Genomic DNA, 17,040 nt, shown 5'->3' with positions numbered 1-17,040 from the left:
GAGAAACACTTATGAACCCATACAAGTGCACGACAGCATTGTTACAATCCTTCATAACACATATGCACTTATTATCTGCAAATAATGACTAATAATAGAATGTATTAGGAATGTTGTCGAGTTAAATATGTTTAAAATTACAAAAAACTAAAATGATAAAATATACGGGAAAATTTAACAGAAATACTATTGTAGAATTAGATAAGTATACCATTTGAGATATTCAGTCTTCTTTGCTAAACATTTTAGGAAAGATCTCGATAAACTGTAATAGTCAGCTATATCAAAGATATGCAATACCAAAGTACAACGTACAACTAACACAAGGTGAAGGAAATTTAAGTTCAATCAAGATAAGCCACTCACCGATTTAAAACGATAACCATTGTCATGCATACATCAAGGAGGGCTCTTAACTATTAATGTGAGTGCTCATTTATATTGTTAACCTGGTTCCAAATTAATGTTTAAGTCCATTATCAATGTTTATAGGGATTCCAAAGCTATTAATATATACTATGTATACACCAAAGGCAATGTAAAATGGAACCAATGCAACTTTTGCCCATACATGAACATTACTTTAACAGTACTTTTACAGAAGAAAAAAATGCGTCTATAAGACATGTGAAAGAATTTGAACTTAACTAGTTTTCAATATTTTAAATAGTGTTGTCATTCATTGAAGATAAAACAAATATGAACTGGAAACTGCTAACTGGAATCGGTATGTATTGCATTTTGTTTTTGTATTAATACAGTTAGTTCCAAATTGAGAGTTTTCTTGTTTTACCAAAAAATGGTAATGTAGGCACTATAAGGGACATTTGATTTTTTCTTTTTTTTTCTTCAAATCAGACATTTATTAATTCTAATTTCAAATTTGTCTTTTCAACTTAACATTTCACGGATTTAGGTGGATATTTCTCAGTTCCAATTTGTCACTTCTAATTCCCAAGTGGTTATTTTCTCAATTCAAACTTGAGATTTTGTTCGAAGTACTAAATGTAAATATTGAGCTGAAAATGCGACTTTAAACTAAAATTGTAATTTTTGAACTGTAAAAGTTCTACTTATAAATTAGAAAAGCCAAGTTAAAAATGAGAAATTGTATTGACACACAATATATATCGGTCTATCAAACTTCACATATCCGTTCTTTAGTACATGAGATTTTAGACTATTTTTTAGCGTGTCTTAACAACTGATGTTATAGTAGATATCAAAAGACAAGACACATTTATTAAAAAAATGTCAACGATAGACATGGCTATTTTAAATAGGAGATGAAACTGAGAACTAATTTCGCTAACAAACACTAGAGATTCTTAAAATAAAGATTGAACAAACCATATTTGAAAAAGAGCAAATAAACTATACTGATGTAATTTTTGGGGTTTTTATCAAATAATTCTCAGGCCTGTTAATATTTTCGTTTATCTTAGAAGATAGTTCATGCATATCTTGTTAGGTACATGTTAAAAATTGAATACAATACGTAGAAAAATTTCTTGCGTCCGACGTGCTTTTCTGGATTTACCTTCATCAGGAACGCTCAAGGCCAAACATTTGAAATCCGAAATGTAAAAGAGTTTTATGTTTTACGTGAATACTTACTGAGACTTTCATTAAGAGACGATTTAATGTGATGGATTGCCGCATTAACAAATTGGAGAAGAGCTACTATCCATCTTTATTGTAATTATTATTTATGATGTGAGAACACATTTGTTAATCATATAATTATCTTCTATTTTTAGAATTAACTCTTATTGTTGGGATATTTTATGTATCCTTTGTAAATGGTGAGTAATGTCCTTTTAAGACTATTGCGACTTGGTCCTTTTAGTATAACTTGCCTTTACCTAAATATAGCATCGTCCCAATATGTTATGACATAAGACTCTTCGTAGTGATAAATATATTCCTTCAAATAATAAGTAAGTAAGTAAGTAAATTATTTATAATAGTGACATGTGTTTTTCCCAAAATTTTATATAAAACAGTGAGATATAAAAACAATGATTAGAACACCCGACCCTTTGGGTCTATAAGTCACTTTAAACATGAATTTCAATGGTACGACGAACAAAAATAAATAAAATGTTATCGAAAATTTTCATATAAAAAGTTTTTTCTTTTACTGAAAGCTTGCAATAGATATTTAGCAGTTTTTCTCGGATGTTGACATAGTAAATATTTAAACTGTTCTTCATTTGATAGTATACATAAATTGTCTATTTGTGAGAAATGTTGCAGTCGCAGATTGTTATAAAAGTTACAGTTTATAAGGAAATGAAATTCGTTTTCCACACAGTTATCGCTACACATTTTACACAAACGGTCACATTCGTCTTCACCTACAAAACGACCAGTTTCTAACCTGAGAGGAAGAATGCCACACCTGAGTTGCGCTATTATGGATCTTTCAGTACGGTTAAGATTAAGTTCAATGTATTGTTCACAGCAGTATTCATATTTTATGAGCCTGTATGTTCGTAGTTTCGGAAAGTTTGTTAAACCTTTCTGCCAATCTGCGGAGCATTTATCTTTGAGCAATGTTTTACACATAAGTGAATCGCATGTGTTTTTTGTAATAAAATTGCTCTCTAGACCTATAACTGACATAATGTTTTTCACTTCGGATGACCAATTGTTCATGCATTTTTCGTAGTCCCAATTGAAGACGCGTTTACATATACGAGTGTCGTCCATTGATATAAGTTTGTTCCAATACCTTATCATATTGCACCATCGTCGTTCCTTTGAGTTCACCCAACCAACTTCACCGTTTATTGCCAATGTCGGTGCAAATTTATGGACGCCAAGAAAATAACGAATTGCTTTGTTCTGGATTTGATTCAAGCAAGCAAAGTCTTTGTATCCCCAGATCGAAGAGCTGTAGTCAAGCACTGGTACTACACAAGAGGTAAAAAGTTTCTCAAAAGTTTTAATTCCGAAGTCTTTTAGATGATGAATCTTGGAGATAACTCCTCCTAAAGCTCTACCTCAAGCTTCTGATAGTCTATTTGCATTATCTTTAAAGTCCTTTAGGTCGTGAAAAGTTACACCGAGGTATTTGTATGTGTCAGTTATTTGAAGTAGATTGTCACCGATTTTGAACTGGAATTCACTTCTTTTAGATCGAGACGGACGAAAATGCATAACTTTTGATTTCTCTGTATTTATCAAAACACGCCATAATAATTGCGTCAATAATGGTGGCCGCGTGCTGCTTTTCTTATGCATTTGTCACAAAATAAAGAATACACGTAGGTTAAAAAGTCCAAATAAGGTACAAAACTAAGGAGAGTTGAAGACAAAAAAAAATCAGAAATGTTTAGCAACTTATATATAATGCTGAAATAATGTAAATTCAAAGTTTTGAAATAGATTTTCTATATTAATGACCGATCTATATTATGATTATGCATTCAGAAAGTATTCATATCTATAATACCTCACACGGATGTAATATATGTTGGCTTTTCGTTATTTGCTCGAAGTTCGATTCATTTGCGTTGCAGCAATATCAAAAGGAGGTCTATACTTCAATATATATTGAAAGGATTCCGAAGGTAAAGGTCAAGTACTTTATCACAAGCCTGTCAACACTGAAGTTCTGAAGTTCAAACCTGACGCACGGTAGGTGCGCTTGACAGGATATAAACTGTCATTCCTAAGGTCGGTTGTTTTCATAGGCTACCTTTATGAATGGAAAACTGACAACCAATAGCCAACTTGGCCAAAGATGCTGAAAACGGAAATTTGTTACAAATAAAAAGATTATTTCATCATGACATTTTTTAACACTTCGTATGCGTATGAACAATTGAAATGAACAGGAATCCCAGTTTTTAAGATATGTGTACGTGACATGACGTCAGATTTGTTTGTATTACAAGTGAAACATTGTAAATAGTTGAAAATTCCACTAATAAAGGCTACAGTAGTATACCACTTGTTGAAAGTCATACATAGATTGAGGGAAAAAAAACAGGGTTACAAACTGAAACTGAGGAAAACACATCAAATATCAAAATATCAGAGGAAAACAACCAAACAACAGATACACTTAAGTGCAGCAAAAACCCAACTATAACGCAACACACATAGAAACGAGCTATAAGATAACTAAATGTTCTTCTGTTCAGACTTGTCAAGAATCTGAGCTTGTATGCAAGCTGTTATCATCTACTCTTATCACCATGACTGGAACAATTGCTGTGGAATATCATTCCAATTGGCATATATATTTGTATGTTTATACTCAATATGCAAGCGCTGCTAGAATGTTACTATATTGTTTCGTTTTTTTTCAGAATAATAAAAGAACAAAACTATTGGATTAGAATGGAAACATATACACACACATACATACATATAAAAAAAACCACCGTAGTCTCAGTTTTTTTTTATGGCTTTAGCTTGTTATCAAAATCAATGTTAAACCAATAAAGAGGGCCGTAGTTTAATGATATTGTTTTTCATTTGATTTTCTAGGATTATCCTGCTTATTCTGCGATCGTGCTGTCAATGTTACTGACTGCCTAACTCAGATAGCTTCATGTCAAGATGGAATTGAAGTAAATACATTTATATTTTCACGTAAAGACAAGTTATCGAAAAAGTGGAATTTATTTGTAGGTTATTCCATATGAGAAATAGTTTTAATGCATGAGATGACAAAAACACGATACATATGGTAGCCAACAATGTATCACAGCAGTATATTTCCGATTTGCTTTTCTTTTCAAAAATGTAAAAAAAAAACTGTATTTAGCATCTGTGCAATAGCAATTTAAGTTTACTTAGTTATCAACAACTAGGCGTCGACAAACTAAAATTAAGGTAGACATGTAAAATGAATTTACAAACATGTTTTTGAAATATCTTTGTTGTCGACGTATGCATTCCATGTTTTCTGTCCAATAATCGATGGAAGTTTACCCATTTTCGTTGACGTTTTCAATGAAAATAAAAATAAGTACTATTTGTGACGTCATACGTAATGCAGGAACCTACATTTTCAAAAGAAGGGCTTACTTTCTATCTTGTCACAGTTTAAGCTATGTTTCATTTCGATATTGGTCAATGGATAATAATTTGAAAATTACGCTAAAAAAGCGGTACATTTTAGGACCTTCGGTAATTGTTTGCAGAACAGACTAAAGTATATGTCTGTAAACCGCAATTAAGTCTCTTCAATATAACCAGTAGCAACTACTAAAACATTCATTAGAATTTGTTAGAAACAAAAGTGGACATGATATTTTTAACAGACTGCTTTTACTCGAAACAAGTTGTTCGTATTTGATATAAAAACCTTCAAACACAGACGTTTACTTTGTGTAGACATGGTAAACGTAGAGGGTGTAAAACAACTTTTAAAAGTCTTATAATGCAACTAATCAAATTGTTATTTATAATGTACACTATTTGATAATCAACTTAAAGATTAGTGAATGTGACTGCTGTTCAAGTAGGTATTTAAATGTATCTATTTTATTAAATCAAGCTAGTAATATTACTTGTCTTTACTTCAATAGCATATTGATGATTTCCGTTTGCTCAGTTTTTTTTCAAATGTGAATACTACTTTCTCACATATCTGTGTTTGCTTACAAATACTGCAGCAGTGATAAAAATTCAAATATAATATATAAAAAAGAAGATGTGTATTATTGCGAAAGAGACAACTCTTCACAAAAGATCAAATGATACAAAAATTAACAACCATAGGCCATCGTACGGATATTCAACAATGAGCAAAGCCTATACCGCATATTCAACTGTGAAAGGACCATAACTAAAAAAATGTAAAACAAGTCAAACGAGCAAACTACGTACTGACTTGATATATGTACAAACTAGTGAACGAAAAATAAAAGTGTTACACAGAAACAAACGACAACTACTGAAAAACAGGCTCCTGACTTGGGACAGACACATACGTAATGTTGCAAGGTTAAATATGTTTGTTTCTGAAATTGGTGATTAAACATGAACACAAATGAAATAAATGTAATCTAATGTCTTTGATGATACAATTGCATACTATTGTCAACAACTTGTTATTCTGTACGATTACAGACACAGGATATTCTGATCCAGTCGACGAATCTGGTTCCACTACGGTTTGTTTTACATACAATTCCAATTTATTTATGTACAATTCATTGGAATTTTATGGGTTGCCAATTGTAGTGCAACTTGATTCGTTATATCATTTTGTTGCATACCTTTCCTAATAATAAACAAAGAGAACGACATACCTTTTCTATTAAGCCCTTGCGAAAATGAAACATCACTTTATAACGTTGGTGTAATAAAAATACGCTTCTTTACGAGCATAAACTCCTAAAAATTTATGCATTCGGCTGTCATTGGTCATTTACTGAATTGACCATACTGCACATCAGTGTCTAATGTGTCTGACGATACCCAGCATTTTGTTTACAGGAATGTTACCTAGATTGGCAAGTACTCCCAGACCTGTCTGCTGTGTTTACAGCTGGATGCAGATCAAAACAAGTAATTAGATTAAAAGCTTGTCTCATATCTGTGTGGATTATCTCTCTAAAATCAGGAAGCATTTAGTCATTTTTAAAAACTATGTTATACATTAACTTTATTTCTAGTATTTTCAGTAACATTGTGTCTTTATTAATGTACCACTTCTTTAATTGCGACACTATATTACTAGATAGTACATGCGATGCGGGTCCTCAAGAATATTTTTTTACATTGGCTAGAGGTATAGGGGCAGGGTTGAGATCTCATAAACATGTTTAACCCTGCCGCAATTTTGCGCCTGTCTCAAGTCAGGAGCCTCTGGCCTTTGTTAGTCTTGTATTATTTTTAAGTTTCTTGTGTATAATTAATGGTTTAGTATGACGTACATTATTACTGAACCAGTCTATTTATTTGTTATTCCGGTGAGGGAATTTCTTGCTGCATTGAAGACTTATTAGTTACCTTCACCTGTTTTCTGTTCTATGATCGGATCGTTGTCTCTTTAACACACTCCCCATTTCCAATCTCAATGTAATCATAAGTAAGAAGCCTGCTATTCAGTGGTTGTCTGGTGTAGTTCATAAGTATTTCTAGTTTTTGATATAGATTAAATTATTGGTTTTCCTGTTTTTTTTATACGAGAAACTCTTTTGAACCGTTTGAAGCTTGCCTTTTAGTGTGAGCTAATGTTCAGTGTTAACGATGTTTAAGACCGTTCTTTGATATATTGTTTACTTTGTACATATTGAGACTTCGTTGAAGAGATGTGTTTCTGTTTTGAATTTAAAGCTGAGTTCAGTATTTTTTTCATTTATCGGATTCTATTGATCTGAGGCTATCTTCAGTTTAGTTTTTTAGTGTTTAATGTTGTAGCACCACTGTCCTAGATTTGAGGTATAAAGGCAACAGTAGTATACCGCTGTTCAAAACTCATAAATCCATAACAAAAAACAAAATCGGGGTAACAAACTAAAACCGAGGGAAACGCATTAAATATAAGAGGAGAACAACGACACAACAACGAAACGCAACACACACAGAAACGGACCAAGCATCAGACAAAACACCACGAGAATAACAAATATAACATGAAAACCAAATACATGAATTTGGGATAGACAAGTACCGTGCCACGTCTTATCTCAATATCTCAAAAATAAGAGAAAACACAAACGACTCAATGTTAAAATACAACACACACAGAAACGAACAATAGTATAACAATGGCCATTGCTCGTGAAACCGTTTCAGAAAAAGAGAAGATGCAAAGGATATCACACAATCGATTTACTACAATTAAGAGCTCACATCCTTTTTTTTAAACCCGCCGCATGTTCAAAATATCCGTTATTAGTCAGGAGCTGTAATTAATAGGTTGTCGTAGGTCCATACATGTATCTGTCAAATTTTGTATATTGTTTTGTTAAGAATTAGACAGTTAGTTTTCTTAATTATATTTTTTTTTATATTTTCCATGTTAAGGTATTTTGAAGTCAATTACATGGTGTGGCTGTATGGTTCCAATTAACTGCTTAAATCCACTTTCTGTGAATAGTTTGGCTAGTACCTTTGTACCACATTCCGAACTCTTTGTATATATACAAAACTAAGTCATGTGTGCCATTATTTACATTTCTCACGAAATTCTACCAGTTTGACGGCTAATGCTATGGTTTACCTAATAGAGACGGGGATAGTCATTCAGCACATTACCATCCTAACTTGAAAGTGTGTACGGCTAGCTGTATTCATACTGTAACCAAACTTATTTTTGCGAATTATTTTTTTTTTGCATTAAGTCCTTCTCACCCATTTTGCAGCGATTGTTTTCGAGATGTAGTTATATAAAGAAAAAAATCAAGATTTACTTAATTGCGACGGTTTATATTCGCGTAGTATTTCTACATTACTTAATAGATCTTTACTGAAATCTTCGTTAGGGGTTGCGCATCGAGACAAACCACGTACGCTCGATAGCAAAGTTAGCAACACATTGAGGTTGCAGTTGCGCATTACTATATCATCTAATACCAGAGAGTTATGACGTTATATAATATGCAATTAGCTATAACCCTTTTCTTTTTAGTCATTTGTGATTACTTTGCAGTCGTGCCAGTTGTTATTTAAGAAGGATGTTTATTTGAAAATACACGTGTTATAATATTCAACATTCCACATCAGTTATAACCATGTGTCTGCTAAATGAGGGATTTGTTCAATTTTCAATACTATCATTTTTTGTCAGAGTATTAGTTTTAGATCAAAATTAATTTCTGTATTTCAGGTGTGTAATTTGATATCTAGTGCTTTTTATAAGAGAGCATCAAAAAGAACCATTGGGTGTTCTCAGTGCTGTAATAGCCCGCCAAATAGTAAAAATATTCCGTGTAATGGTTACTTATGCAAGCAAGGTAAGTTATTTTTCACTGAAAAATCATTACCAAAATAGTCGTACGATATCTATATTTTCGTTAAAAAAATATTTAAATATCCAGATTAACCGACTTTTTTCTCCAATAAAAGTCTTAAGGTCTAAGATTATGCAAAAAACGAATTATGCTGGGAGTGCAGTCAATTCTGTAATTATATTTTTGCCACTTTTCCCTTTTTGATTTTTATAAGCGTTCGATATTGTTTTGTTATTTACCTTTGAATCAACTTCATGTTAATCAGTCTTGTTTGACGTCTTTTAATAACTTGAAAGGAGTAAAATTAAAATGGTAACACACGGCTGTGTATCTGTATTCAAATGGCTCAATAAAACAATTGATAAACTTTAATCATCTACAAACAAGGGGGGTTGATTTTATCTATAGAAAAAAAAAGATGTGATATGATTGTAGATCAGACAACTCTCCAATCAAGTACCAATGTGTATTAAGTCAACAAAGCATTGCCTTCAATACGGAGCCTTGGTCCACACCGAACATTGATCTATAAAGTTTCAACAGTTGATTTAATCAGGAACAACCAACGGTCTAATCTATATCAAAATAACGAAAACGAGAAACATTTATGAACACCATTGATCTACTTACTAATGCATTGTTGACACACTTTGGATTTTTTCTAAAAAATGTATTTGTTTACGACTTTTAAAAATGATTAGTAAAATATTTAAGAGATAACAGTATTGTATTTTAAACTCCGACGGCATTCATTGGGGATTTGATGGTCGCAAATTAGGTCTACTGGTGAAATGTTGACGGAGACAGTAGACGGGTATTTACAACCATCAAATCCACCAATTGATGCCGTCGGAGCTTAACATACAATATTATCTATCTCCTTTCTAATGAAACTGACAGAAAACATGAAAAAAAACATGTATTTAGAATATGTACTTTGCCGTCTACGCTTGCTCGTACATTCCATAGTATCAATTGGTAATTGATGCCATGTAAATAAGTGATGTTATCAAATTAAAATGAACGGTACCAACATTGTTGCATTATAACTATTATCAATACTTATTCTTATTACAGCACCTGTTGTACAAGGGGCCATTTGTGGCATTTGTGACAAGGTTAGCGATCCAATGGATTGTTCAAATCTCCAGTCATGTCAACCAACAGAGGTTAGTTAGGGGACGGCCATTTGATATTTTTTTTTGGGGGGGGGGGGGCAGGACTTGTAATGTATTATAAATAGATAACTCAGCAGGTCTAATCTAAAGTATTAGATTGAACCAGATTCTTCATCAACATTTCCCAAATAAATCGGGAAACACTTCCCATTGTTTTTAACAATAAAAGTATAAATATACTTGAAATGTCTGAAAATATTGGTTTCATTTAACTTGAGGTGTATTGTCTCAGGAAACCTTTCCTTACTTTTATTTTAACAAGGCCGTATAACTACATTGAGACAAATGCCTCATGTAGGAAATTTCAAAACCAAACGCTTTTCTCCATATCAAATTGTGCTCACGGCGAGTGCCTTGCAATAAGCAAGTTCTATTTTCCCTCAGATATAGCCCTGATTTTTGCAGGATCAATGTTTCTTATTTATTTGTCTTTTGTTCGTTGATTGGCCTTCTGTAGTATGTTGCATTCCTTTTGCAATCTAGTAATTTTGTTATGAACTTGATCATGAGTTAAAAAAAACCAGCAGGCACAGACTTTACTATGTGAATTTCAATTTTGCTTAATCATTCAAATTGGTCTTTTGATGTTGTCCCTAGAAAGTCTTCCACTAAATTTATACATTTTGCTTTGAGCATGTTGAGACCAAAATATAGTAAAAAAATATTAAAACAAAACTTACATTTTCAAATTATGAATGGGTCGTCGGAACACCCAGAAAGCATGATTTTGCATCATTTGTTCTATAGCTTCTTGGGCCTTCAGTGGCTCCAAAACCCGTAAAAAAAAGGTTGCCTCTCTCAGCTCAGCGAAATATCTTGGCCAATACTTTTAAAAGAAGCTAGTTACAACAAAACTATAATACTATGTATGTATGAAATACATGTATATGCAGTTGAGAGTATAAAAGATTCATTTCTGCAGAGGATGGTAATTAACTCTGATTAAATGGTACATAATGACTTGACACCATACATGTATTGTTTATAATAAGCAAATCATTTCAAAATTAGGTGTTTTCGAATATCATAAATATAGTTGTGAAAATGAATAATCATTCCCTTGCTTTAATGACAATGAAGAATCTTGTTTCAATAGTGCAAAAAATGAATATTCTGTCCTCTTAGTTTCAAAAATAATTAACCGCTCAAAAACAAATCCTCCTGTCCACCCTCCCCCCCCCCCCCCCGAATATCAAATGGTTGTCCCCTCAACAAAAGAACCAATATTTGTTCTTATCTGATATTTATGTAGGACAAGGAGGTGCGTTTGGGACGCTGCATTGTGATGCTCTTTGCAGATGGTCTCATTACGAGGTCATTATGTACATTTTAATACCAAAGGAAGAATTGTTCTCTCCATTTAATAGCTTTAACAGTTTATCCTTACTATTTTCACTACACAGCGATACCATCTTTTTTTTAAATAATCCAAATACTCACCTCTCATGATTTTCGGGTTAAGCTTAACACCACAATACGGAAAGTATTTTTGCGGACTATATGTAGTTCGAAATTTCCGGATCCAATGTACGAAAAAAAATCTTAAGAACTCTAACAAAAGTTTCTCATCCCTGTATACTTATAATCACCCTATGCAGGTAGTATTGAACGTTATTCATAAATCATTTCCATGTTTGAAAATGCTAAGAAATTCCATCTTAAAAAAATGCAGTAAAAATCCATTGATGTATAAAAGGATCGAAGTAAATGGCATAAACAAAACTTCAGTTAAGAGGTATTTTATTTCAATTCCTCTTTCGTTAATTATTTTCTTATTTCGGTAGTGATACAACATTGTTATTTTCATGTTTTAATATTCAAAAAGATTCCATATTTCCACCAGTTTCAGTTAAACTCATCGCCGATGATAAGTGAAAAGGCTCTTATCATATGCATTTTGATCAGCTATCACAGTTTTAGTCATTGAATTGAACTGATTTTAATGGGGGGAAACCGTTGTATGTAGCGTCTTAAATTATAATACGAACGTTGGTTTATATTTTTTAAAAGTAAAAATACAACTTTATATAACATGTATATAATGACAAGAATTATTAATTATGACTTTTTTTATGGATTTATATTATCGACGATTTTTATTTAATTTACAAGATAAGCTGCTTCTAACAAATGTGTAGACTTTTTATCGACATGAAAAAGGTTGAAAATATAATTTATGTATTCGATCACATTTCAGCGTAACCATCACAGTACTTCGGGTTGCTATCAGTAAAATAACGTAAAATTGCCACCATCGCACTTGAGGGTGATTATGAACGCACTTCAGTGTCAAAACTTCTAACTTCAGTGTTACCATCATGGTTCGAAGTAAATCACGGTTCAGTGTCCTGTATATAAAAGTTTATCCTCGAGCATTTAAAGTAAAAAATTAAAATAACAGAAATACTAAACGCTGAGAAAAAATCGAAACGAAAAGTTCTTAATCAAATAGCAAAATTGAAAGTTCAACACAATTTTAATGGTTGGATAGTAGCTGTCATATTCCTGACCTCAGAAAACCACAACATTTGGAAAGTGAATAGTGTTATAAGAATACCGAGCTTCAAGGCATTTTTGAAAAAAAGAGAAAGTTAAAGAAAACAGACTAAATGATACGCTAAAGGTCAACTGAACAAAGGAAAAATAACTGACATAATGCCTGTTTCAAGGAATTGTACCGTTGTTTCCATCCGTTTGATGTGTTTGAACTTTTAATTTTGCCATTTGATTATTACATTTCCGTTTCGAATTTTCTCGAAGTTCTGTTTAGTAATATTTTCCTTTTCCCTTACTTGATAAATCCTCATCCGAAAAGACTGACGGTATATAACCCTTGTTTTAAAGCTAGTTCAGGTAATGGCTGAAATCTCAAATAAAATACAAATTATATTTCTATTTAAAAGTCTGATCAAAGAACCTTAAAAACTAGGTTATCTAGAGATCTGAAAATTAACTACGGGCTGATAGAAACATCATTAAAACGTGTTTTATTCCTTGATTTATTTTACTTCATTTTAAGTTCAGAATGGTTACATAATAATATTTAGCATAAATGCTCTAAATTAAATTCATATGGTGCATGATAAAAAGGTCATTCTGTACAATCAGTTTATGTTTGTAGACATGTAAGACTATGACGTTGTTTTCTGGTGGCGTTATAAAATATGAACTCGGATGTGAGCAGAAATCTGTAAGTACAATGTAACTGTATGTACAATGTATGATATACACAGGATTTTAAAAAAAAATAAAAAAACACGTTTATAAATTTCTTGCGTCCGAAGCGCTTTTCTGGATTTACCTTCATCAGGAATGCTCTAAGCAAAACATTTGAAATCCGAAGATGTATAAGTACCGAAACCGTAGAAATGCTATACACAGGATTTTTAAATGTTTATAGACACGATCTTAAATAAAGGCAACAGTAGTATACCGCTTTTCAAAACTCATAAATCCATAAATCTTAAATATATATTTGGAATGTTCCAGTTTCACGAGGATTGGGATTTTCCTATAACACGTAAGCACATGTTCCCCGTTATTATCTGGATCATATGGGCAATATCGTAACAGGTTGTAACAAGCTTGCAAATAGAAGCATTTAAAAGCATCACAACTAGCTTAGTTAAAATGAAAATGGCACTAGATTTGTTGTTTGGTTGAAAGTAACACTTAAAGCCCCATTTGTTTTCTACGAATTAATATTTCCAAGCATAATCAAGTTTCGGGTATCAATATTTTATGTCATTTGTAGTTTTCGGTTGTAGTATGGTTGTATGGTAAGTATCTTATTCCTTTGATAGGAAAACTGTATACACTATACGATGATATATAACACACAGTCACCTTTTTCGCTTATTATTAAAATAAAATACAATTTAAAGAGAAAAAGTTAGAAAACCAGAACGGATTCGAACAAAAGCAGAGTAATTGTGCACATTATAATTTCCATGACTTTACCACATGAAAACATGAGTACTAGAAATTAAAGAAATAAGCCGTAGGTACTTTTATTCAGTCAAATGAGTGCAAACATGGTTAGGCAAAATTAGAGACAGGGATGGGGGTTTGCATGTGTGACTGGAAAGTCTGTTTCGCCGAACTGATATATTGAATACTTTGTTCAATACCAAACTGCAACGAGCTGCTGGGAGTGGCCTTTATGTCTCCGTTTGTCGACCGTAATTCATAAACTCTTTGACATTTCGTCTCATTCGTAGCCTTTGGTTAATTTGGAAGCCCTCACGTCCGTTAATTTTGTTAAGTGAAACATGCCAAACAAACATTTGGATAAAAAAAAGGTGTGTCGTTCTTAAATCATGTCGGTGTTTTTACTGACAAGTCCCACATGTAATCAGTACAAAGCTTTGGATCAATATCATTATTTTATGATAGACAATTAATAGGGAAAATACAGCATCAATTATGTCCAACCCTTACACTTAACAGTCGCTATAGAATATACATGCCCAAATTATGAACCATATAAAAAAATGCATTTAACACTTATTTTATGTTTTTTAGCTCGGCAATCGTTCAGAATATTAGCCCCTTCTCTTCAAAAATCCTGAATCAACCCCTGCATGTACAGTTCAAACAAAGACATTTTTTTTGTATCTGTAGCTTGATTGATGCAAAAACCATAAAAGAGATCATACCGTTTTGAAACAAACTATATAACAATCAATAACAATCCATTGTCCATATCATAATTTTTACTAGACAAAATTTAGATGAAACTTTCATCTATCAGATTATTGTATATTTCAGATATGCGATATATGGTTAAAAGAGTACAAAAATACTCACACACCAACCATTGGTAAGAGAGCAGATCATGGAGACATTGTCCTTTGTGTGGCATGCTGTGACGGGCTTGGTTGTAACAGAAATCAATGTAAAGAGGTCAGGAAAAGTACGTTTGGTAAATCCTTATACTTATCTAAAATAAGTGAGGCCCCTCATGGGGGGGGGGGGGGGTCCTAGTAATCACATAATCACAATTTTTTTGCCAATATAATCACATAATCATTAAATATTTGCTTATCTTTAGTAATCAAATAATCATAAACTAAAAATACAGTCCTAGGTAATCAAATAATCATGAAATATTTGGCTTAATAATCAAATAATCATTAAAAAAACGGCCAAGTAATCACATAATCAAAAACCCCATGAGGGCCCTCATAAGTAGAACAACAATCAAGTGTGTTCTTGGTGTAGTGCACTTACTCCTTTTGCATTGCCTGTGCAGTTCTTTATTCATACACACTTAAGATATGTGTCATTCAAATATTATACATCGTTTATTATTTTACATTGTTATACATATAAATCTAGCTTACCGAATTATTATCCTTTATAACAAATAAAATTAACCAGCGTATCTGGTACTCATTACTAGTCACATGTTAGTAGTGCAATAGCTGTCATATTGTTTTTATAACGTCATTATTTATATGGAAGTTTCGTAAATTTGAAAAAATAAGATATAAGGCACTTGACGAGGAGCCAACTATAAACAAATTTCAAATTAACGGGAATAAGCAATTTCAAGTTACCAATCGAATTTCTTGAAAAAGCATGTAGTCAGTATAACGTGTGTTAAGGCATGTACATAAAACAATGTGAAACAATTAATAAACAACATTAAATAATAAAAAAAATGTGATGGACATCAACTGACGACAACCAATTAAGTTCAAGCTTCTGATTTTGGACAGATGGAAGTAAAAAATGGTGTGCAACCCACACCTTACTTAGCCGACAAATATAGTTTGACATATATATACATGATGACTATATACTTATTATATCGGCACGCAGCATACACACATACGAACACAATACATAGAGCGCACCATGTTAATAGTACTGGCGTGTTTCATCTATAACAACAAAATAGATTTCAAATAGATATAGGAAGATGTAGCATGAGTGACAATGAGACAACTCTCCATTCTAATAAAGTAGTTGTATCAATTTCAGTGAATAAATTAAATGAATAAATGTCATAAATAGTCATCGTTCGATTTCTCAGTAAACATCGGTAAATTTTATCACCTGCACTTGGTTTTTGATCTAGACATATCCTATAACTTATTGATATGTTATTTGTGTGTGTTTTTTTTTAAATAACATGAAACATACTCCTTTATGTTACATCAACACGAATGAAACAGAATTATGAGGAAATATAACTGAAATCAACACCAATTCTTTGACTAATACAAAGTGCTTGTATAAGTTTGAATCGGCTGATTCGAACATGCACATATTGATCATAACGTATTTCCTGCTATAACCAAACAATGCGTAATGGCTTTTATGAATAGGTTTACAATGTACGCATTAATAATATTTGTCATTTTGTTCATACTTCTTCAAAATAAGATACATATCTGGTTCATTATGAAATCGTTAACGAACACATGTGTTGAATAGTAAAGTTGTTCTATTTATCTTTTTAGATCAACCGTGCTTCGACGCTACTGTATGTGGATAACTATGTAGTAATCATTGAAGATATCAAATAAATAAAGATATTGCAAGATAATAGTTTTTCAAGTGTGTACATATTGCAAGACAACCACCGTGTATCATCGGTACAGCAGATATAGGTACAGGCCAAGCGGGCACGATCGGTTACGAAAATCTGTTTTGCTTTTAACAACATTCAGCGTTCGGTCTCACGTGTACATTTCTTACCAGAGTTTTTATGAAACTAATATCATACGTTTTCTAGCAATATCTTAGACTAGTTCGAAAATCAATGCAGATAAATTATTTTAAAGAGTACTGCCCCTTGGAAACATTAGTTATATAAAAAAATGCATTGTTAGCACACTCATATGTACAATTCTTGTCAGAAACATTTAAAAAAAATTGCACCGTAGATTTGTATTAGCAATGTTTTGGACGAGTTCAAAAATAAACGC

General features: G+C 32.2%; 1 protein-coding gene across 2 annotated transcripts; it reads left to right on the top strand.

Annotated features, from left to right (window-relative positions):
* Positions 1-353: 353 nt before the first annotated feature.
* LOC139486413 (uncharacterized) lies at positions 354-16,658 on the top strand. Of its 2 annotated transcripts, none has more exons than XM_071271283.1 (10): positions 354-424; positions 671-727; positions 1,761-1,805; positions 4,504-4,586; positions 6,463-6,534; positions 8,801-8,927; positions 10,002-10,093; positions 13,224-13,292; positions 14,873-15,017; positions 16,573-16,658. In XM_071271283.1, exons 2-10 carry the CDS (start codon positions 700-702, stop codon positions 16,605-16,607), a joined length of 696 nt encoding a protein of 231 aa, XP_071127384.1. In that variant the 5' UTR covers positions 354-424; positions 671-699; the 3' UTR covers positions 16,608-16,658. The 2 variants fall into 2 exon arrangements, with proteins under 2 accessions (XP_071127384.1, XP_071127385.1); XM_071271284.1 differs by having other exon boundaries at positions 359-424; positions 689-727.
* Positions 16,659-17,040: the final 382 nt, after the last annotated feature.

The sequence above is a fragment of the Mytilus edulis genome, chromosome 8, assembly GCF_963676685.1.
Source record: "Mytilus edulis chromosome 8, xbMytEdul2.2, whole genome shotgun sequence".
NCBI lineage: Eukaryota > Metazoa > Mollusca > Bivalvia > Mytilida > Mytilidae > Mytilus > Mytilus edulis.
This window is presented reverse-complemented; position numbering and strand designations above follow the sequence as displayed.

Coding starts and splice junctions, on each gene's coding strand:
- LOC139486413 (XM_071271283.1), top strand. CDS start 700: ATGAACTGGAAACTGCTAACTGGAATCG. Junction 728..1,760: donor GAAACTGCTAACTGGAATCG/GTATGTATTGCA, acceptor TTCTATTTTTAG/AATTAACTCTTATTGTTGGG. Junction 13,293..14,872: donor TCGGATGTGAGCAGAAATCT/GTAAGTACAATG, acceptor TGTATATTTCAG/ATATGCGATATATGGTTAAA.